Source organism: Geotrypetes seraphini, chromosome 2 (assembly GCF_902459505.1).
Source record: "Geotrypetes seraphini chromosome 2, aGeoSer1.1, whole genome shotgun sequence".
NCBI lineage: Eukaryota > Metazoa > Chordata > Amphibia > Gymnophiona > Dermophiidae > Geotrypetes > Geotrypetes seraphini.
This window is the reverse complement of record NC_047085.1, coordinates 113,994,014-114,017,544: the sequence shown is the minus strand read 5'-3', so window position 1 is coordinate 114,017,544 and position 23,531 is coordinate 113,994,014. Positions and strand designations below refer to the sequence as shown.

Here is a 23,531-nt window from a genome sequence, read left to right as displayed (position 1 = left end):
GTTCAGCAGAAATGTAATATCAATACCATGTGCATTCCAAACACAATACACCAGAATTTTGAACAATTTTAGTTGACTAGATACAGCTATTTTGATACCGTTTCTTATGTTGGTCCTATTAAGTTTAAATCTGCCATTGCCAAGATCACCTCATTTATTGTATTTATGTTTACTGTATATTTGGTCTTGTTGCTTTATTGATTTATGCCATGTGTACCAATGCTGTGTGTCTTTAATACTACTACTACTGCTATTTATCATTTTTATAGCTCCGAAAGGTGTATGCAGGTCCTCCCTTTCCTCCTCTCCACTCCCATAGCATAATCCATACCTTGATTTCAATCCATTCTTCCTTTCCTCCTACCAGGAGGTCAGCTTCTAAATTATATCTGACTTCTCCTCTGTTGGCTTCTATCTGAAGTCTGACCATATGATACTGGTGGGTCCTATAACACTTCATGGCCTCACACAGTTCAGATTTCAGATTGAAGTTGAAAGAGGAAACAGCAAATGCAGGTAAAAATCAGTGTGCTTCTCATGCCAGCTATGGGGAAGGGGGTAACAGAAGATAATGTTGATGGTGACCTTAAGTGCATCTCTGCTGTGCCTAATGCAAAATCTATTTCAATAAGTATACCATAATTAAATTTTGTTCTACTTCTAAGCCAAAATACAACTTTTAAGTCTCAGCAACAAATTAAAATAACTATTTTTATTTTTTTTAAAACCCTACCTGTTCTTATCAAATGATGTCCTAGCCAGACGTGATTGCAAAATGGCAGTTATCTAAGTAAAAAATTAGAACACATTTTTTTAACTTAAATAAAATTATTTGCTTAAAAAGTAAGATATCTGAAGTTACTGAATTATTCTTACCATGGCAGTTTGGTCACCTAATTTGTGAAGACCAGAAGCTCTGTGAAGCTAGACAAAAAAAAAAGTAATTTTATCTTAGCAAAACAGTTCATTTAAAACTTAGCACTTATGTTGAATTGGATTTGAATTTTTGACTTATTACTTCTACTCCATAATTATCATTGTATGCTTACTTTGAAAACATATGGTCTAATATTCAATACAAACTATGCATTCATTGGCAATGTGAACGTGTAAATTGTCAATCCATTTTTTTTCAAAATATATATGAACAACATTGGAACATTTAAGGCTCCTTTTACGAAGGTGTGCTAGCGTTTTTAGCTCACGCTAGCCGAAAAACTACTGCTTGCTCAAGAGGAGGTGGTAGCGGCTAGCGCACGCTATTCCACGCGTTGGGGCCCTAACACGCCTTCGTAAAAGGAGCCCTTAAATTGCTAAATGATCTGACATGATAGAATAAAAAGCAGATGGGGTGAGGACAGGCAAAAAAAAAAATCCCAATAGCAACTATACTTAGCCGCTATCTCGAAAAGTTACCTATATATTTAGTTTAGGCCTGCCAAATACAGACCTAAACTAAAAATGACAGTGCCAGCATAGTTGTTTCATTATTTGATGATGGCTGACTAATAGTTATATTGTTTGTTAATCGAAAAACTTAATAAAAAAATGTAATAACTGTCTATCTTAACATTCAGTGCCACACCATCTATGGGATAATAGTACAGAGTACTCAGATTTAGTTGAACATAGTGACCGGTGTTTAACTTAAAATCAGCTACCATGTTGGTTGAAATCTAACCTTGGCTGTACTAGATAAGCAAGGTCTTATTCAAAGGAACTTAAATATAGATGAGTAATCCCATGTCAACTGGTCTATTTTCAAAGAGGGTCCCCACACGACATCGTCCACGGATACAAAAAAGTGACCCAAATAAAAGGGGCCCCTAACTCTGGACCTAGTTTAGACCATGCCCCAATACTCTGCTTATGTTCATTAAAGGTCCCTAAAAAAATCATCATCAATTTTTTTTGGCTGTTTAGAAATTATACATTGAAGTACAGTAGTATTTTTCTAAGGTTTATTCAATAAACTCTTTTTAAAAAATTGATTTATTTGCATCTGGGATGTTTTATTTGTGTATTGGTTAAAGCCTAAATATCAGAACTCCATATCACAATCAGGGGTTATCTTCTTTAAATTCATATCCCAGTGAACAAGTTAAAACTGAAGACCTGGTTTACAATGGCACTGCCAGTAGGGCTTACTTAATGGTGGAAGTCATTTTCTAGTCTAAATCCCTTACCAAACACTGTTTAACTTATAGCAAATGAAATATTAGTAACATTTGCCCAAAAAAGTAATGAGCGGTAAAATGATTTGCCTATGTTCATAAGGCACATCAATAGAAGTGAGATTTAAGCCCTGGTTTGTCCAATTTCTAGCTCATTGCTCTACCCCAGGCCACTCCTCAGATTTACAAACAGTCTTGAAATCATCAGATATAAAGGGCTCCTTTTACAAAGGTGCATTAGGGCCTTAACGCACGGAATAGCACGCGCTAAAATGCCCCGTGCGCTAGCCACTACCGCCTCCTCTTGAGCAGGCAGTAGTTTTTCGGGTAGCGCGCGCTAAAAACGCTAGCGCACCTTTGTAAAAGGAGCCCAAAATGCATATACTCTAGTGCAGTGGTTCCCAACCCTGGCCAGTCGTGTTTTCAGGATAACCCTAATGAATATGCATGAGAGCGATCTGCATATAATGGAGGTGCCAGGCATGCAAATCTGCTCCATGCATATTCATTAGGGCTATCCTGAAAACACGACTGGCCTGGGGGTCCTCCAGGACAGGGTTGGAAACCACTGCTCTAGTGGTCCTTCATTTGTTCGGTTAAATATCTATCAGTGAATAAGAAGGTTTTTGTTTTTGATTTGAAATGGTTTAATTGGTTTTCTTCTCTTATATAAGTTGGAATAGAATTCCAGAGTGAGGGAACTGTTACTGAAAAAATAGAGGATTTGGTTGTATCGTAGTTTATGTGGTGAAAAGAAGTTATTGTAAGTAGATGTTGGGATTGCGATCTAAGTGATCTTGAACATGTATAGGGGAATATGCTTTGCATATTCACTCCCTACTAATTATGAGACTTCTTCAGCTGTATTAAAGAAGTTGTCCAGTTTAATAGAAACATGGCATTTGCTGGGAGAACTACCCATTCTTTGTTTGGCAATGGACACAAACAAGATTAAATACAACACATCAATACAAAGATAATGTACAATCAAACCAAAAAGTAGAAATCCGTACCTGACGTAAAGTCTGTACAACATCAGCTACCTTCCCAGCAACCTCCAATCGAAATAAATACTGCATTTCACCCTGGATAAAAGTTGAATTAAAATTTGTATTTAGATTTTCAACACTTGGAAAAATGTGTGTGTAGTATTATATAAGAACCTAAAATATAAGCTTAAGTGTGCACAGCTATACCAGGCATAGGACTCATGCCAAAAGACATAGTTACTCACATGTAGCAGGTGTTATCAATATGACAGTGAGACTCTTACTGGACACACTAAATGTCACCACTGTCAGTGGTGTAATCTTATGTTGGAAGGGCCCCAATGGATTGACCCCCAATCAGGTTACGTGGTGAGAGCTAGGGCTGACACGACCTGCAAGACAGCGAGGGTGGTGTATATAATTGTTTGCCCATGTGATCTTGTATATGTGGGCCGTACTAAGAGGGCTATCAACATACGCCTTAACGAACACAAATCCTGCATTAACACTGGGGCAGTACAAGCCCCCATAGTTCAGCACTGGCTGGATATGGGTCATGGGATTCAACATTTAAAATGGAGGGTTATAGACTATGTACCTGAAAGAGAATTAGAAGGGGATTGGGAGGGAAGACTTAATCTAACTGAACAATGTTGGATCTATCGTTTGAATACGGTGGTCCCGAATGGATTGAATAATGAGCTGGAGTGGGCTTCACTAATATGAGGCTGGCTCTGGGGGTTCTCAGTTACTATCTTCCGTCAAATAGAAAAAATGTGCTAGTTAATTCTGGTTACTGTAAGTTTTGACGTCAGACTCTGACGTCCCTGATCACCTGGGACGTTGGCGTCTGGGTCACGTATAAATCAGCTGATTAAGAGCGTGACCGCCATTTCATTTTAGACGCGATGGTGGGAGAAAAAGGTTATGAACGGTAAGGGTTATTGCATGGAATAAGTTTAAATTGTATTAAGTAATTATGTGCTTTACAACAGTATGGACACTTAGAAGTGTTTTTTATTCTGTTTAGGGAGAGGGAGCCTTGATAAAGCCCTTGAATTGTATGGGCGAAACATGTTGGGTGATTGATGTTTCTACCCTCCCGATTAGCATCGAATCCACAAGCTAAGTACTTTTAGCATATATTTATATATAAAAATTTCTAAAAAATTAATATTTGCGATACATGCATAGAAAAAAATATATAGATGAGTCCAATGACGAGTGGGAGCATAAAGCCCCACACAATGAGATGGTTTGAGTGTGTGGTGGCCCGCTGAGGACCTTAAAATATTGTGAAGTCATGCAGAATGAAGTTTGGTAAATCAGTGAGATAACATCTTACTGAAGCTGGCTGTTATATGAGAATATTCTTCATTCAAATTGATTACATCTAGTGCCTAGCTTTTCATTATAAGGCTCTGTTGATGACATCACACACGTGAGAATATGCTGCCTACTTGTCCTCAGATAACACAAGTATGCATACATACCAGAGATACTGGTGTTCTATATAGGAAAATTAGTGCATACTTTCTTTAATAAAACAAGTGCCACAATGGTGTCTCTAGACGCACAGCTGTGGAATTACTCGTTTTATTATTTTTTCATTGTGTTAATATTCATTTACATCCCCCACAAGTTTTGTGACTTCCCTGCTTGCAACCAAAAAGCACTCACTCGTTGGATTTTATAAGGTGCCACAAGATTTTCTTCTTTAATGAAATAAACCTGAAAGGACAAAAAGGAAAATTTAGAACCAGAATTTTTTATCTGACATAAAAACATAAGACTTGCCGCTGCTGGGTCAGACCAGTGGTCCATCGTGCTCAGCAGTCCGCTCACGCGGCGGCGGCCCTCTGGTCAAAGACCAGCGACCTAACTTAGACTAGCCCTACCTGAGTACATTCTGAGGATTTTTAAGAAGCTACTTTGCAAGAAATCTTAAACAAATAACAGAAATGAATAAGATTCCATGGCAAAAATTATTCTCTATTCCCATGTTCTCGTGTTTAATGTAAGGGTAAAAAACATAGAAAATCTGAGCATCAGCCAAAACTAGAGTATTATCTGCAATTCTGGTTACTCATCTCAAGAAAGTTATTGTGGAAATGGAAAATTTGCAGAGAAGGGTGACCACTAGTTCTGCTCGATTCAGGAAAAAAAATTTTGATTCGATTTGATTTTCTTGCCCAATTGGGTGTTTTTTTCAAACATCCTGGTGGGTTTATTTTATAGCCTCTTCACCCCCTTTGCCTTCTCCTAACCACACTGGTGCTGTGGTGTAAACAAAAAAGACTTTTCCTCTCTCTCTTAAATCCTAGCTCACATTTGCAGTCTAACACCAGCTCTGGCAGGATACATGTTTCAAATCTGACATATTGTAATCACAAAAGGGAAAATATAATTAGTTTTTCTACCTTTTGTTGTCTGGTCATTCAAATCTTGTTGGTCCCAGGCTCTGGTTGTCTTCTGATAACTTGCTTGCCAGGGTCTCCTTCTTCCTTCTTTCTGCATGTTAACCATCCATCTGTCATCTCTGTCCTCCCCTTCCATTTCCCTTCCCTCCCCTGGAGGTCAGGTATCTTTCTTTTTTTACATCCCCATCCACAGATCCATCTTTTCTTAACTACCCTTTCATCCAGCATCTCTCTCTCCTTCCCCACCACCCCAGGGTCCACCATTTCTCCCTTTCTTTTCTCAACTACCCTCCTATCCAGTTTCTCTATCCCCCTTCCATACCATACCTTGTGTCCAACTTCTCTCCCTTTCTGTTCCTTCCCTCCCTAAATCCCATTGTCCATCATCTCTTCCTCTCCTCTATTTTCAGACCCATTATTTCTTCCCCCCCAAAGTCCGGCATATGCATGTCTCTTTGAACCCCCCTTCCCTCCCTCCGTGTACTTCTACACTAGGGCCCCCCTCCCCTGGTCTGTCCCCCCATTGAAGGCCTGCACCTCCCCATGAAGACCTGTACCCCCCTCGAAGGCCTACATCCCCCCAGAAGGCCTGCCTGCCTGTCTCCCCCCCCTTTGAAGGCCTACATCCCCCCCCATAAGCCTGCCTGCCTGTCCCCCCCTTTGAAAGCCTGCCCGCCTATCTCCTCTGAAGGTCTGTACCCACCTCCCCCGGAAGGCTGCACCCTCCCCGAAGGACTACACCCCCCCTCCTCTGGAAGGCCTGCTGTTCCCTTGGCCTCCAGAATCAATCTCCCTAACTTCAGCAGCCAGCAATAAGATCGCTGGTGCTAGCGATCTTTGCAAGCTGCTGAAGTTAGGGAGATTGATTCTGGAGGCCAGGGGGAAGACGGAGAGCACAGCAGTGGGTAAGCCACTTCCTGACTGACCCTCCCTACTCGCCCCTCTAAAGCAGGAGCGGCAGGCCAGCAAAAAGCAGCGCTGCCGCTTCTGCTTTAGAGGGCGAGTGGGGAGGGTCAGTCAATGGGGAGGCCAATTTTTTGGCGGGGTAAATTGATTCAAATCGATTCACTCAAAATGAATTGGTGAATCGATTTGAATCGTGAATCGGGCAGCACTAGTGACCACAATGATAAAGGAATGGAACTCCTCTCCTATGAGGAACGTCTAAAGAGGCTTGTGCTCTTCAGCTTGGAGAAAAGACAGCTGAGGGGGAGATGTGATTCAGGTCTATAAAAACCTGAGTGGAGTAGAATGGATAAACACAAATTAATTGTTTACTCTTTCAAAAAGTCTAGGGACACTCCATAAAGTTGCATAGTAGCACATTTTAAACAGCTACCTGTAGGAAAAAATATTTTTTTACCCAATGTACAGTTAAGTTTTGGAACTCATTGCTAGAGCAAGTGGTCAAAGCAGTTAATGTAGAGGGGATTCAAAAAGGTTTGGACAAATCCTTTAAGGAAAAGTCCATACACCATTATTAAAGTAAACCCAAGGAAAGCCACTGCTTGTTCCTGACGTTAAGCAGAATGAAATCTTGCTACTTTTTGGGACTCTGTCAAGTACTTGTAACCTGTACTACCATGTTTCCCTGAAAATAATACCTACCCCAAAAATAAGCCCTAACATGATTTTCGGGGTAGGTCTTAATATAAATCCTACCCCAAAAATAAGCTCTAGTCCTGGGATTCATCAGCATCAACTCTTCAACCAGGCCCCCGCCCCTGAACCACCACTGACCCTCCATCCTTCCCTCCCATCCGAATCCCGCCGAATGCAAGCGAGCCCTACATACCTTCATCCAAAGAAGTGTCGGGCTGGCAGCACTCTAAACAGGCTGCTTTGGCCTTCTCCGCTGGGGAATTCACTCTGCTGTGGGGGCGGGAGGATGCTCAAGGGTTCTGCTACACAAGGGATGAGAGGAAGGGAACGAAAGATAGAAGCCGGGCAAGGGTTCTGCTGCACAGGGGGATGGGAGGAAAGATGCAACACATGTGGGGGAGAGAAAGGAAAGAGGAAGAATTGGGGTGAAGGAGAGGGAGAGATGATCATGTACATACCCCGAAAATAAGACCCAGTGCATTTTTTGGGCCCAAAATTAATATGACACTGTTATTTTCGGAGAAATACGGTAGTTACTGTTGGGAACAAGATACTGGACTAGATGGACCCTTGGTCTGACCCAGTAGAGCAACTCAAGTTTTTTCAGGAGCCCAAGAATATTTTTGTTTCTGCTTCTTTTGGGGGGTGGGGGATTTATTTTTTGCTTCTTTTATTCATTTCAGTGTATACATGAAAGCTAAAGCATATGTACAACAAATTTTACATTAAATAGTAAAAGTTATCTTATAAAATAAATAAATGTTTCATACACTTCTCCCTCCGTATTTGCGGTTTCAGCATTCGCAGTTTCGATTATTCGCGGTTTTTAGCTTGCTGGCTCTTCCCCCCCCCCCCAATTACGTCAGCTTGCATAGAGAAATCGCCGATTCCAAGCGTTTACAAAGAAAATTGTCAATTCCCAGCACTTTCTTCACTGTGTTTTGCCTCTCCTTCAGGAACAGGCCAGGTCTCCCACCATGTTATTCGCGGTTTCACCATATTCACGATGGTTTTTAATAGAAAACAGCAAATAATATGAAAAAGTTATTTGCAGTTTTTCTGTATTCGCGGTTCTGTTAATCTCCTATCACAGCGAATACAGAGGGAGAAGTGTATTTGTTTCCATGTATTATTTATTCAAAGAACAAAAGGCAGCATAGCTCTCAAATGTATGAAATTAATCCAATAAAAAGAAGATTATCGCCTACAACTTTATTTGTTGGCCTTTACTTCTATGTGTCCAAGGGGACTAATATAACAATGTGTCTACCTCATTTAAAATAAAAACCTATCTATTTATGACTGGATGAGCAGTAAATGTTAAATAAACAAGCATGTAAGATGTTTATTGCCATAGTTTTCTTCTAATAAGATTTATTGTTACGGAGTGTGATAGAAAGTAAGGCTCCCAGTGTCCTTCAAAGCTCTAGAGTAGATTCTGTGACAAGACTTAAATTTGTGTAGGTTTTGTTACAAATTTGAATCCATTTGCGCACGTAATTAATAAGCTTCACACAACTTAACACACCACAACTCTTAACTTTTTATGAAATTTAAAAGTTATAGCACTGAGAAGAACTTGATAAAAAAAAAGCAAAAATATAAGTCAATAATGAAACATTTTTAATGTTAGTATATGTGTATGTTTGCCCACATAAAAGTGGGATTTAATTGTTACCCCTTTATGCAAGCAGCCAAGTGTGCTCACTTACTCAATGACAGCATGCATACATTTACTCCTGCCTGCCCTCCCCCCCCCCAAAAAAAAGCAGCCCTTGCTCTCCCTGCCTGAACCAGCAAGCATGGAGAGCAGGGGCTGATTTTTTTTTTTTTAAATGGGAGCAGCTGCTTGTGCATAGAACACACATAAGAGCTGTGCCTATAAGTTCCCTTCCTGTCTGTCTTCTACGATACGAGTGGATACGAGTGATACGAGTGGGGGAGGGGGAAGGAGAGAAAGAACGGTCCACTACATCAACAGGCTTGTGTGGTGGGGAGCTGTGGGAGACTGTCGAGGGGAAGCTTGCAGCTGGGGTCAGGGGTTATGTGCACAGCTCTTGTGTGTGTGCTGTGCACAAGAAACCCAGAAACAGGGCTTAAAATTTGAGGCACCAAAATGAGTGTCTTGTAGTCTGAGGTATATTACAGATAGCAGCTGACCATTAAAATTGTTTTTATTTCGGGTTTCTTGTATTATTAGTCTGAGTCTCTGAACCCCCTGGTAGGGATTTCTTAAAAAAACATGATTTCAGATTTTGACAAGACAGTATCTGTGGTTGTGTGAATTATGATGGTAAGTGAGGTTCCACACTTTTGCTATTTGGTACTTGAATGATTTGCTGTGAGATGTCTTGTATTTTATATCTTTCAGAGTTGGGAATGATAGGATCAGGTTGTTAGAGTTACTTTGATCAGCAGATCTACCCAGTAGTTCAGTGCATGGCATAGACGCTCTTAAATGGAGGTATCATATTACCCTCTAACAGAGGAAGCGCAATGCTGTACCATCAGGTCTCATTGTTATATTTTATATGGGTTTTTAAATAAACAATGCACAGAAAGATTGCAGGTATAACAGAACATAAACCGGAATAAATCCAGCTTCATGCATGTTACAGAAGGGTAGTGGGAATACAAAGGCAACGAGCAATAAAGCCACAAATCTGAAACCAAAAACAAAAAAGAGAAAATGCTGCTAGAACCAAACCTTAAGGATTTTAAATATATTGCAGGCTTTAGATATGAGAAGGTTATCATGCCGCTGTACTGGGCCATGGTCGGTGTACATGAAAGGACACAGTACTACTCGAAAAGGTCCAGAGAAGAGTGACAAAAATGGTTAAGGGACTGGAGGAGTTACCGTACAATGAGAGGCTAGAGAAACCGGGCCTCTTCTCCCTTGAAAAGAGGAGATATGATTGAAACATTCAAGATATTGAAGGGAATAGACTTAGGGCTCCTTTTACTAAGCTGTGCTAACGGTTTTAATACGCTAGACGCTAACGCCAGCATTGAGCTGGTGTTAGTTCTTGGCGCGTAGCGCGGGGTTAGCGCACGCTAAAAACACTAGCTAGCGCACCTTAGTAAAAAGGAGCCCTTAGTAGAGAAAGAGAGATTGTTCACCCTCTCCAAGGTGAAGAGAACGAGAGGACACTCGCTAAAGTGAAAAGGGAATAGATTCCTTACAAATGTAAGGAAGTTCTTCTTCACCCAGAGAGTGGTAGAAATCCGGAACGCTCTTTCAGAGGCTGTTATAGGGGAAAGCACCCTTCAGGGATTCAAGAAAAGGTTAGATAAGTTCCTGCTGGACCAGAACATACAAATTCATACAATAGTATTGCAGTTAATATAAGAATGTTTCATCAGACAAGCTTTAAAAGCTTAAGTATTGCGGACTAGTTCTACCCACCTGTTCAATGCAACTTTTAATAAAATAATATCAATACATTCTTTCAGACTTATTTCTTACCTGATTGAATACAATTAGAAAGCCACCAGACCTATTCCTAATACAAAAATAAAAACATTTTAAAAACTATCAATTTGCACACAATTTAAATAATAAAACACACCACGAAGTATCCAAAATGCATAAAAATGTTCATACTGTACAAATGGGTTATTATTTTCATTGTCTTCTGCCTCTTCTATTTTTACACAGTCTCTCAATGTGATCTGTAATAGATTATAAAAACAAAAAAACCTTGTCACATTCATTATACATAGAGCTCATGGGGTCCTTATATATGATCTGTTCATAAAAAAAAAATTGAATTGGAAGCTGCTTTCCTCCATCAGTTCAGGGCTGTTAACTCTAGACAGCTAAAAGCTAAGCCTCATTAGGGAGAAATTTGCTGAACCAAAGACCACTCAATAATATTAAAGGAAGGGATTTGGGATTTTAGCTTACACCTCTTTCAATTGCAGCCTAAAGGGCGTTACCTTCTTGTACAGTAGCCATTTTCCTCTCTATGGACAGATTACAATCTGAAATGTGTACCTGGGGCAGTAGTAACAGGGCAGGATTAATTCTTTAGTAGACCCTAAGCACACAAGAACACTAGGCTCCCTACCCATGGCCCTGCCTACTCCCTACCCCTCCCACAGCCCTGCCCATTCCCCCATATTTCCGACAGCCCTGCCTATCTACTCCCCACCCAGATAGCACTGTAAATATTACACTGGGCCCTAGAAATACTATTACACTACCTAATGGGAAAAAAATAACAAAACCAACAACCCACACACGGGACTGCCACAAGATCTCTACACAGAAACTGCATGCCAGAAGAACACCACATCCTGGTCACACATTCAAAACATAGACCCTCAACAAATATGAAACTAGGGACCACAGATCTGTAATAGTGATATAAAGGCAAGAAACTGAGCTGGAAATCTCAAGAAATCAGACTCATGTATAGCAATACTAAAGAAATAGAAAGTGAAATACAAGGTATCAGAAATGGGCATTTCTAAAAGCTAAAAAAATAAAATTAAAAAATCCAAAAGGAAAAGAAAACCCCCACGAACAGACAAGGTAAACCAAAGAAGGAGTGGGGAAGGGACTGAACACATCAACCTAAGGAACAAATGTCATTTTATTATAAGCAAAAATAGCATAAAATCAAATCATATACCTTATATACTCGAATATAAACTGGGATTTTGGGGCCAAAAAATGGGGGTCCTGGTTTATATTCAGGCCAGCACCCCCTCCCAGAATTATTGCAGGTCGCCGCCAGGCTCTGCACCCTATCCTCTCCTCCCTGCCCTGTCCTCGTACCTCTTCTGCCGAGCCCTGGTGGTCCAGAAGTGCAGCAGGCAGGAGCGAGCTTTCTGCGCTCCTGTCCCATTGCTAACCCAGTCGGTGGTGACTGCCGTGAGATCCGGTTTCTTCTGCCGCTGAGCAGCAATGAACAGGAGCGCGCTTTGGCGCTCCTGCTTGGCATGGGCAGTTTCTTGACTGGCTCCTGCAAATTCTCAAACTTGCCCAAGATCACATGAAACAGCAGTAGAAAACTTCCCTGGTTCTCAGCCAGTTAGTTTCTCCACTTTCTAATAATTTAATCAGCCCTAAATTTCTAGTCAGCCACAATGTACTGAAATGCTGCTTTAGCAGTAACATAGAAATATAGAAATAGACTGCAGATAAGGGCCACAGCCCATCCAGTCCGCCCACCTAATGACCCTCCCCTACCATTACCCTGTGAATAGATCCCACGTGTCGATCCCATTTGGCCTTAAAATCAGGCACGGTGCTGGCCTCAATCACCTGAAGTGGAAGACTATTCCATCGATCAACCACCCTTTCAGTGAAAACTACTACAGTACTACAGTTTAGTTAGCCGTGATGGTTTAAATCAGTGTTCTTAAACCGCCGGTCCGTGCACTGGTGCTGGTCCGCAGAAATTTCTTGCCGGCACATGCGTCGGGCCTGAGACAGTGTTCTTCAGCCGCTGGTCCACGATGCGATCGATGCGGCGTTGTCTTTGGGCCGGCTCCCTCTTCCTCAGTGCACAAAGTCTCAACGTCAGAGGGAAGGCTTTCAGATGAGGCGCAGACACGCAAGGAGCCGCTGCCCTTGGCTTTGTGCACTGCAGCACTGAGGAAGAGGGAGCCGACCCGAAAATAACACCAGGGAGCGGCATAAAATGGCCAGGCTGGAGCAGGCCAGAAGGCAAGGCACAGCATGGAGGGAGGGAGACAACAACGGTAGGGGGAATGATTTTATGTTTGAATTTAGTGATTGATTTACATCTGCTGTCTGTTCAGGAAGAAATGCATTTGTTTCTTTTCCTCTGAGGTTGTACTGCATGCAGAGTCTTGCACCTTAGGGTTTGTTTGTATATATATTAGTACTTTTAGTTTAGTCTTGTATTTGTAAAAGGGTTATCTGTGTTCTGGTAGGAATGAATACTGAGAAGCATACTGCGTGCTTTGTGTAGTTTAATTTTGTGGTTAACCATTATGTGTTAATACGATTATATTGTGTATGTGTGTATATATATGAAAAATGAATGGAAAAAATGGTGTTACAATTAGTACTATTATGGGGGCGGGGTCTGGGGCGGAGATTGGGTGGGGTCTGGCCCACGCCTTAGCCCAGTGTTCTTCAACGGCCGGTCCACAAAATAATTATTTTATTTCCGCCAGTCCATAGATATCAAAAGGTTGAAGAAAACTGGTTTAAATCATAATCTTCCTTACAGTTTTATTATGCTGAACTAAAGTCCTGCAGACGTTGAAAAAAAGATTTTTGTAAATTAACACATCGTTTTTTGTCATAACTAGAGATTTTCATTGGCTGTCATGGTCTAATGCCCCACTTATCTCTTATGAAGCCTATAAAGGAACTGCTGGGATGGTGCAATGCCGCAACAGAGACTCATACATTACAGGACTCAAGAGTCACCCTTCAATTCACTTCTGCAATATTCAGCCCTATTCACGCAATTAATACAAGCAACTGAATCCGACTTCTAGTTCCTTCTTCAACAGAACAAATCAGCTTTGTATTTAATTTAAATTGTTGCTGTAATTCATGTAAAATGCTAGCAATTGTGTTTTCAGTTGCTAATTGATTTTCATTCTCCTTACTTTTGGAGAGGTATGGTCAACAGATAATTCTATTGAGTTTTCAGAGAGAAAACATCATTGGAAAGTATATGGTGGCTCCACTCTTGATTGAAGTTTGAGGTGGTTTTAAGTGTAATTATTTACATTTCTTTTTCAGACTTTTTGTAAAGTATTTTAACCGCTAATGCAGGCTTTGCCAAAACATGGCCAAAACAGATTTTTATTGTAACGATATCCTCCCTTTAGAATTTTGTGATATTGTATAAGTTTGTAATAAAATGATTGTTATTTTATATTGCTAAAATTATTTCCCTATTTATTGATTAATGTATTTATGCACATATTTATTCATTCATATATTACTGTAGACTCGCTGTCTGTTTGGTTTAGACATCTATAGCAAACAAAGGCTCAGCTGTCTGAGGCCAACTTGGAAGAGCTGCTATTCTTGGCAGCAATCAGCAACTGGATATGAACAAACCAGTGCAGACACTACTTAAATATATTTCATGGAGCTGATTCAATGTACGCTGGAGTGCAATCTGACGTCTCCCCTTTTTAGTAAGCACGTCGGCTGATTTTTCAGCAGCTTTTTCCCTTCTTTTTAATACGTCACTTAAGCCAATGTTCATTGGTTCCGTGCTGTCAGCGTTCTATTTGAAATTGGACACCATTTTTAAGCTCTGTTTTCAGATCTTAATCTGAGTTGTGCGAGGAGAGCCTCTGAGAGTACTGGACTTTAAATGTTAAAAAAGCTAAGTATTCTTAGTGCTACGTATATAGAGTGTGGAACAATTGGGTTTTCTCATTGATTTAACTACTATCAATTTTATATATTAAAATGAAAGGAAAAATTAAGTTTTTTAGGGCCTTTTCTATCAAACTGCGCTAGCAGTTTGTAGCACGGTGAACCGCGCTGAATGACCCATGCTGCTTTTAACACTCAGAGTTCCTATGAGCATTGGGAGCAGCGCGGGCCATTCAACGCGGCTCTCTGCGCTAAAAACTGCTAGCGCAGTTTGATAGAAGAGGCCCTAACGGCCTCTTTTACAAAGTCGCGCTAGTGGCTGCGCTGCGTTAACGGCCCCAAAGCCCATAGAGATTTAAAGGGCTTCGGGGTTGTTGCCACGCAGCCTTGTAAAAAGAGGCCATAAGTCTTTTTATAAAATTAAATTAATTAATAAACATTTTTGAAAGTGTAGAGGGATATAAGAGACCTATGATAGTTCTACTTCAAACAGACGTAGGCACTTGAGGTCACTGTTCCCCAAAATACTAATCAATAAGAAAAAAGTTAAAAATGAAAAAGAGAAAAAGAAAAAAGAAAACAAGGAAGAGTGTACTTTCCATGTTAACCATAATAGAAGGGTAATGTGTCATTGAAAAAAGTAAGTAGTCATAACGAGATAGGCATTTTAAGGCAGATATGTATTGTTCAGCTATTCCAGCAAATAAAACAGCCATCTTAAGCGGTAAGATTAATTACACATAACGGGTAGTGAATCTCGTAATGCATCATAAGGAGTGCAAACATCTATGTATTAATATTTTCTCTTTAAGGTTAGTGCTTTTTCAGACAAAAAAAAAAGTTTAATCGATTAATTTAATGGAGAAGCATTTATGAAGTTTTCTAGTCAGACAATTGTGATGGCTATCTCTCACATGAAATATTAAAATATTAAGACCGATAAATCCTGTTGAACTTTATCTATAGTGATTTCCTTTGTTTCACATGTAACAGTCAATATATAGGTTTCAACCTTTAAGATACAACATATTTATAAAATTATTTATAATAATTAAATAAAATGAAATATTTAATATCAACATCAATTCACTTTTTAACAGGGGTTTGTTGGAATTTTCACGTATTATAAATTATTAATGCAGTTTATGTTTGAATGCAGGATATAAATGAGATTTTGAAGAGCAGCAGCCCCTGAGGAAACTTTACCAGTGAAACGGCTGGGTAGCCGTCAGGCCACAAGTTAAGTGCTCTTCTTAATATCAAGTACTGCACCACATTGGTAAAAATTTGTTTTTGCCTGCACTAAATAAATAATTTTGAAACAAGACCGATGAGGAACACTTTACCCCAGCAAGGACACAAAATATATTTAAGTAGTGTCTCGGGTGTTTGAGGTCTTGAATACAAAGTAAATCTGTACCAGTTTGTTCATATCCAGTTGTCTATTCATTTATAAGTTGAACAGACTGTTTTTCCATTGACAGTTTGGATTCTTGGTAGCAATGCCATAGCCTGAGCTCTCTGCTACCGCTATGCTGAGGAGGCGTGGGAGAAGAGGTATGTCTGGTTTTCATCACATGCATCCACTTTGTATTGTGAGACGCCACCAGTAATGCGTTTGTGAGAATTTCTCTCAGCTTTTGGTCATCACAGATGCATGGAATATATTTAAAATCTTGTCAGCTTTTTCAATCAGTGAACAATGAATAGAATAGCATTTTGCTTAAGGCTCCTTTTACTAAGGTGCACTAGCGTTTTCAGTGCACACACAAGATTAGCACGCGCTAGCTGAAAAATTACTGCCTGCTTAAAAGGAGGAGGTAGCAGCTAGCGCACGCAGCATTTTAGCGTGCACTAAGCGTGCACTAAAACCACTAGTGCACCTTTGTAAAAAGGAGCCCTTAGTGTTTCTGCATATTAACCCCATCAAATCATTTCATTGAACTAGTCGCAAGGTAATGGCGAAATAGAAATCTCGAATGCAATGTAATATCCATGCTGCTTCTCATGTTCTAACCCTGTTCTATTTACACATTACAGATGCAAACAATTCTGCTTTTCTATTCTTTGAGGGTAACGACATGCAAGAATTTAGGTCATAACTCAAATGTTGTGTGTGCTGCGTTAACCACCATAAACTGAAAGTCTTATAAAATGAACCACAATGATGCCGATTTACTGCTCCATTTCCTGGGGCACTTGCCTTATGTATAAGGGGGAAAATGCAACAGGCTAGCAACTCCCACACAACAAGGAACGTGTCTTAAGATACAGAGCAGTCGGTCACAAGAAAGAGTGCTAATAAGATCAAGGTCTCTAGAAGATCAAAAAATTAACAAACACAGCTAAGAGAAACCAATAGCTGGACTCAAAAAAATATTCTTACTGTTTTACTATCAAACTTTGGTTTGGTCTTTTACAGAACTAAAAACAAAACAGTTTCAGGGATGTTAGAGAGAAAACAAAAATGTTTCCTTTTTGCTACATCAGAAAATGAAACAGGTAGCAGCAGCTGATGAGTTATTATTAGCATAGTCAGTGAAATATGCTGGTGGAAGGGGATAAAAATTTACAGAACATGACACCCACTCCTTTCTCTCGTTCTTCTGTAAACGCTCACTTTCAATTTCTCTCTCTTTTGACATTACTTAGATCTCTTGTACTGTTTTGTCTCTTCTTTAACCACCTCTCTCATTTTAGTTCTCTAATTTATCTGGCAGACTGGCACTGCACCTCCTCTTCAGCTGGTCCCTCAAACTGCCTCACTTCTCTTAAGAGCAACATGCCCCTTAAGTAACCAAGTTCTGAAAAAAGAGCTGCCCCAGTCACTGCAACTGACTTACATATGGTTGCAGTGGGCAGGATAGTCTGCCCCCATCATTTTAAAGAGAAAATTGGTTGCTGCATTTCAGATGAATCAGTGGTGTAGCTAGACAGACAGTTTGGGGTGGACCAAGCCTGATGTGAGTGGGCATTTCATTTTCTCTGCCCCCTACCCACAATCTAGCATCTCCCCTCTTCTGGTGATCCAGTATCTCTCACACCACCCTCCTCCACTGCAGTGGCGTACCCAAGAGCAGGATGGTGGGGCAGTCCGCCTCAGGTGCCAGGAGCTTGGGGTTGCTGGGAGCTTGGGAGTGCTGAGAGGTATGTTGTAGTATGTTAGTCCCACTCCCTCCGATGTCAACTTCCTATTCCAGGGTGCTGATGGCCGCACACAGGCAGCTCACAAACTTGCAACTGATCCACACACCTTCCCATTACCTGGAGGAATGGAATGTTCCGCCTTAGGAAGGGATGCTCCTCCCCAGGTTCCCAGTGTACGCTTAAAAAAAAATTTTCACTTGAAGTCGCCAGTAGTGACTCGCACACACTTCACACCAGCCCCAGATCCTTCCCTAGAATGCAACTTCCTGCATCCACACAGGCAGGACAACATCAGAGGGAAGGCTCTGGGGCCGGTGGAAACAGCATATGTGAATCATTGCTTACTGCTGGCGACCGAAGGAAGTGATGAGAAGTTTGTGAAAGGTACACTGGTGGGAGGCTTAGGGATCCTACCAGCCACAGCAAGGATGTGCTGCTGCTGAGTAGGCCTCAGCCCACAGTAGCCTGTGCCCATGCCGCTGATATGTATATTATTAGGGAGACAAAAAAAATTAAGTGACTGGAAATTGCTCCTTCCTACCCTACCCTAGTCCGCCAGGGATCCCTTACAGTAGGCCTGAGGTGCAGAGGTATCTCTGGCGAGAAAGGGAAAATGGGAACATCCTCTTATCGTATGCCAATTCCTTTAAGATGGTGCCTTTAAGATGGGAGTATCAGGCTGCATATTAGTGACCCAATGTTCCCAGGGAGGAAGAAAAAGGCCAACTTTGAGCTGATGTTATTTTCAACAAATAATACAGCTTGTGGCATTTACCACAAGCTGCATTATGCAATTTACATCATATTGCGTTTTGCACCCATTTGCACTTTTTATATGCTGGTTTTGAATAGCACGTAGCACTGGCTGAAACCTCTGACACCCTAATTCTGAGAGGAAATACCTTTCCCATCACCCCTTCAATTAGAATCCTGGGAGCTCACCTTGATAAACAGCTATCTATGACAACTCAAGTGGACTAAGTCATATGCAAAGGCTTTAGCATGGTTTGGAAACTAAGATCCAGAAGAAAATTCTTTGAACCGGCATCTTTCCAGCTACTAGTTCAAGCACTAGTGTTACATCTACTGACTACTGCATCATTTCATACTTAGCAGGACAACGCAGGCATTTCCAGAAACTCAGTATCATCCAAAACACCACGGTAAGACTAATCTTTAACCTAAAAAAATTTGTTGAACACTTAACTCCATTCTACCAAAAACTATATTGGCTTCCTGTCGAGGGAAGGGTTCTCTTCAAAATTAGATGCCTCTTCTACGAGCACTATATGGCCTACTGCCTAACTACCAAGATGATAAAGGGGATGGAACTCCTCTTGTATGAGGAAAGGCTAAAATGGTTAGGCCTCTGCAGCTTGGAAAAGAGATGGCTGAGGGGAGATATGATTGAAGTCTACAAAATCCGGAGTAGAGTAGAACGGGTACAAGTGGATTGATTTTTTTACTCTGTCAAAAATTACTAAGACTAGGGGACACTCGAAGTTGCAGGGAAAAAACCAATAGGAAGAAATATTTTTTCACTCAGAGAATAGTTAAGCTCTGGAACGTGTTGTCAGAGGTTGTGGTAAGAGACATGGGGGAAGCCACTGCTTGCCCTGGATCGGTAGCATGGAATATTGCTACTCCTTGGGTTTTGGCCAGGTACTAGTGACCTAGATTGTCCACCGTGAGAACAGGCTACTGGGCTTGATGGTTCTTTGGCCTTACCCAATAAGGCTATTCTTATGTTCTTAACTGCTCAGTTCCTATTCTTGTCTCCAAGTCATGTTACACGTTATTTTTTACCTTCCCTTCCATCAAAAGCTGTACTTGGAAAAGATTCATTAACCAACTTATCATACCAAGCCACTACCAAGGATCCTGAACTGGGCCAAATGGTTAGAATATCAGCTTCATATATGCATTTTTAAAAGCTAACCCACCTGTTCTCAAAATTACTATAACCCCCTCCAGAGTAGCACATTGATAGAATACTACTGTTAACTTATCTATGTCAATGATCTATTGTAGCTCACTGACAATGGTCAGTTCACCTCTTTTGTAAATCATATAGAAAAGGCTTTTGCGATACATAAATAATAATGTTATGTCCCAAGGACTGGGTTGAGAACCACTACTTTAGAGAGTCATGTGCTGAAATATGAACATGTGACACCTCTATTAAATTCTCATCACCATCTCCCTGTCACTTTTAGGATCAGAGTTAAGAGTCTCCTAGTCCACAAAGTTCTCTACACTGATATTTCATTCTGTCATCATTACTTGTCCCCTATGTACCCTCTTGTGTCTTTCAGTCATAGTGTAATCATCATCTCATCATCCCCTGAGTAGCTTGTTTAAGACTGGACCTGCTTCTACATCCTTCTGTCTATCTTTTCATCCAAATGTACTAGGGTTGCTAAACATGGATGGAATTGGGTGAAATCTAGTTGAAGAGACTTCTACTAATGTTCTAAACCTCCTACAAGTTCCATTCAACCTGTCTACAGAAAATATCACAGATTTATATGTGGACAAACAGTTCATAGGTGCTTTTCTGACAGAAAAAAACCCCACGCACCTATAAACAATGCACAACATATTTAAAAATACTATAAACCTTTTTATTGTGACCTTGCTTGGCAGGAGGGGGGGCAAAGGGGGGGAGGTTGGACATGCAAGTCACTTTGTAATCAATAAGCATAACTCAATAAATTTGGAATATTTTAACAAACTATTCTGTAACTTACTTTAATGATAGGCTTTGATATTTCATCTGGCTCAAATATGATAGATTTTGAGCAGATTTTCAGAGATCCTCTAATAGTGCTGAAAGAAAAAAAATGAATTATTTTACCAAAGTAAATGGAAATGCTCATGTTTGTATTTTCAAGATGCACATTTCTAGGTTGTCAGTGTTGTATAGTTCTGCTCAACAAGTCTACTGATGCAATTCACTTGACCTACGCCAACCTAAGAGGTCATTTAGTTGACTTATAGTGCATTTAGACATGTAAACTGTGATTTTAAAAAGGCCACCATTTACAGATTTAGAACCACTGCACAAAGTTTGGAAGGGGGTACTGAAGGAATTTAGGGCTCCTTTTACAAAGGTGCGCTAGCATTTTTAGCTAACGCAGGATATTACCGCACGCTACGCGGCTAGAACTAACACCAGCTCAATGCTAGCGTTAAGGTCTAGCGCGCGCTATTCCGCACATTAATGCCCTAATGTAGCTTAGTAAAAGAAGCCCTTAGGGAAGTTCTGTAAGCTTTGCTGGCTGATATTTTCAATGCTTCTCTAGAAACATAGAAATAGACGGCAGATAAGGGCCACGGCCCATCTGTCTGCCCACCCCAATGACCCTCCCCTACCTTTCTTTGTGAATAGATCCCACGTGTCTAGCCCATTTGGCCTTAAAATCAGGCACGCTGCTGGCCTCAATAACCTGAAGTGGAAGACTATTCCAGCGATCAACCACCCTTTCAGTGAAAAAGAATTTCCTGGTGTCCCCGTGCAGTTTCCCGCCCCTGATTTTCCACGGATGCCCCCTTGTTGCCGCGGGACCCTTGAAAAAGAAGATATCTTCTTCCACCTCGATGCGGCCCGTGAGATACTTGAATGTCTCGATCATGTCACCCCTCTCTCTGCGTTCCTCGAGTGAGTACAGCTGCAACTTATCCAGTGTCAGGAGTGGTCCCAGAGGTTTGGATATGGCTGGATGAAGAATAGCGCACGCTAGCCGCTACCGCCGCCTCTTGAGCAGGCGGTAGTTTTTCGGCTAGTGCGGTGCGTGCGCTAAAAATGCTAGCGCACCTTCGTAAAAGGAGTCCATAGTGATGACAGTTTCTTAGGGTTAGAGAAAAGGATGTTCCCAAATATTTCCAAGACTACTAAGAAGAAATGAAAGCACTTTTTGTTATTGTGAGAAGGCATTATTCAGTTTAGGGGACTTTCATTTTCTTGCATTTCCTTATAAATGTGTAATCAATCAAGTATCAGTCTGATCTATTTTCTTTGAATCCAATGGGTGAAGAATGGGCCAGTATCTTCAACATTGGATTTGTGCTCCACATCTGAATCTGCTGATAAGCACATAACAGAACTGTTAGCACTGTCATATTCTGCCAAGGTGATGCTTAAATTTTGTTTCCTGCTAATGCTGATTTTGGATCTCCCACTATGAGGATTTGAAGTGATTTCCCGAGTGCAATGTATCCGAGTTCCTGATTAATTTCTTTACTGTCTTTAATTTCTGTGCAAGTACATTCCTTGGAATTGTAAAATAACATTTATTTTATTTTTTGTATTTATTGCTTTATAGCTTTCAGCAAGCTTAGTGCTTCTTTTACAAAGCTGCAGTAAATCGCTCCAATGCCCATAGGGATTTAATGGGCGTCAAGAAAGTTTACTGCGCGGCAGCCATTACCACTGCTTTGTAAAAGGGAGGATAGTGACTTCCTTGCATGATGACTTAAGAGTAATTACAATCCTAATTTTAGTAATAAAGATTTATCCTTACTTTTTATATACTTTATCCAGCAGCTCAATCCAATATTCCAAGTAGTCTTTGTCCTATAATTAATATGCTATCCTCTAATCATGGCCTTGAAAGCATCCCATTTGATTGTTGGTGAAATATATTCATTATATTTAGAATATTCTTCCATTTCCTTCTCCAATAATGCATCATCATCATCATCATCAAAATGAATACAGGCCAAACTGTTCCAAATGAACTCATGTACAACGTTAGTGCGATCTGACACTACAGTGATCTGATGTTTATGAACCAAGATTCAAACGTGCAAAGAACAAATAGGCCTCCTAAAGTTCAGGCACCATAGGCATATATGCACATATATGCAAGTATTCTAATCAATCATTTTTGCCCTCATATTTTATAAAGACATAGATGTCTATATGTGTTTATAAAGCAGGTGCCTAGATAACTTTCACACATAGGCAACCAGTTATAAGATTGCCCTATACAAACTAATTATCTTTTGAAACAATGGAAAATCATATCCTTTCATAAAAACCGTTTAACAATATATGTTTTCTACCTTCTAGGTTTGCTGTCTTCACTTAATACATGCACAATTGGTGCATAAATGCTAGCACCTATGTTATATAATTAATCTCTTACCCCTAAATTTTATAGTCAGGGACCCAACTTTCCGCTTAGCATGCAAAGATGCGAGTGCAAGTTACAGAAGATCAGTTCTGTGCATAACTTAATAATATAATAACAAGCTGATAAAAAAAGCTTCAGGACAGTGGCCCAAGCAGTCCTCCTCCCCCACTTGGACTATTGTAACTCCCTCTACTGCTGCATCGCAGAGAAAGACCTTAAGAAACTGAAGATACTCCAAAACACAGCAGCAAGACTTATCCTTCACAAAACCAAACATGAGAGGGCAAGTCCACTACTTAAGGAACTGCACTGGCTACCAGTCAAAAGCAGGGTTCAGTTCAAACTTGAATGTATGGTCCATAAAGCAATATACAGTGGTGCCTCACACAACGAACTTAATTGGTTCCAGGAGCAAGTTTGTTATGCGAAAAGTTCGTTATGTGAAACGCGTTTTCCCATAACAATACATGTTAAAAAAAATAATTCGTTCTGTAGCATAAAATATGCTAAGATGACATAAAAAAAGATAAATTTTTGGTTATTATTTTTATTTAGATACATCTAAAAACATAATTGTTTTTTAAAACAACACACATTTTTTAAATTTAAAGACAGACTAAGTAGAGTCTAATTTTACAGTGAGAGGGCAGAGTCTCAGCGGCAAAAACTGGGACTTAACTGTTCATTTTTTTTTTTTTTCTACCGTGTTTCCCCGATGATAAGGCAGGGCCATC

General features: G+C 40.4%; 1 protein-coding gene across 1 annotated transcript in view; it reads right to left on the bottom strand.

The window, feature by feature from the left end:
• Positions 1-23,531, bottom strand: part of NSMAF (neutral sphingomyelinase activation associated factor) — a 155,172-nt gene that overhangs the window by 117,399 nt on the left and 14,242 nt on the right. Inside the window, exons 3-9 of the mRNA XM_033933475.1 lie at positions 20,410-20,488; positions 10,793-10,860; positions 10,655-10,691; positions 4,844-4,894; positions 3,188-3,259; positions 877-924; positions 734-786 (exon numbers count right to left, since the gene is read on the bottom strand). Coding sequence (XP_033789366.1) covers positions 734-786; positions 877-924; positions 3,188-3,259; positions 4,844-4,894; positions 10,655-10,691; positions 10,793-10,860; positions 20,410-20,488 — 408 coding nt within the window. The remainder of the gene's footprint in view (positions 1-733; positions 787-876; positions 925-3,187; positions 3,260-4,843; positions 4,895-10,654; positions 10,692-10,792; positions 10,861-20,409; positions 20,489-23,531) is intronic.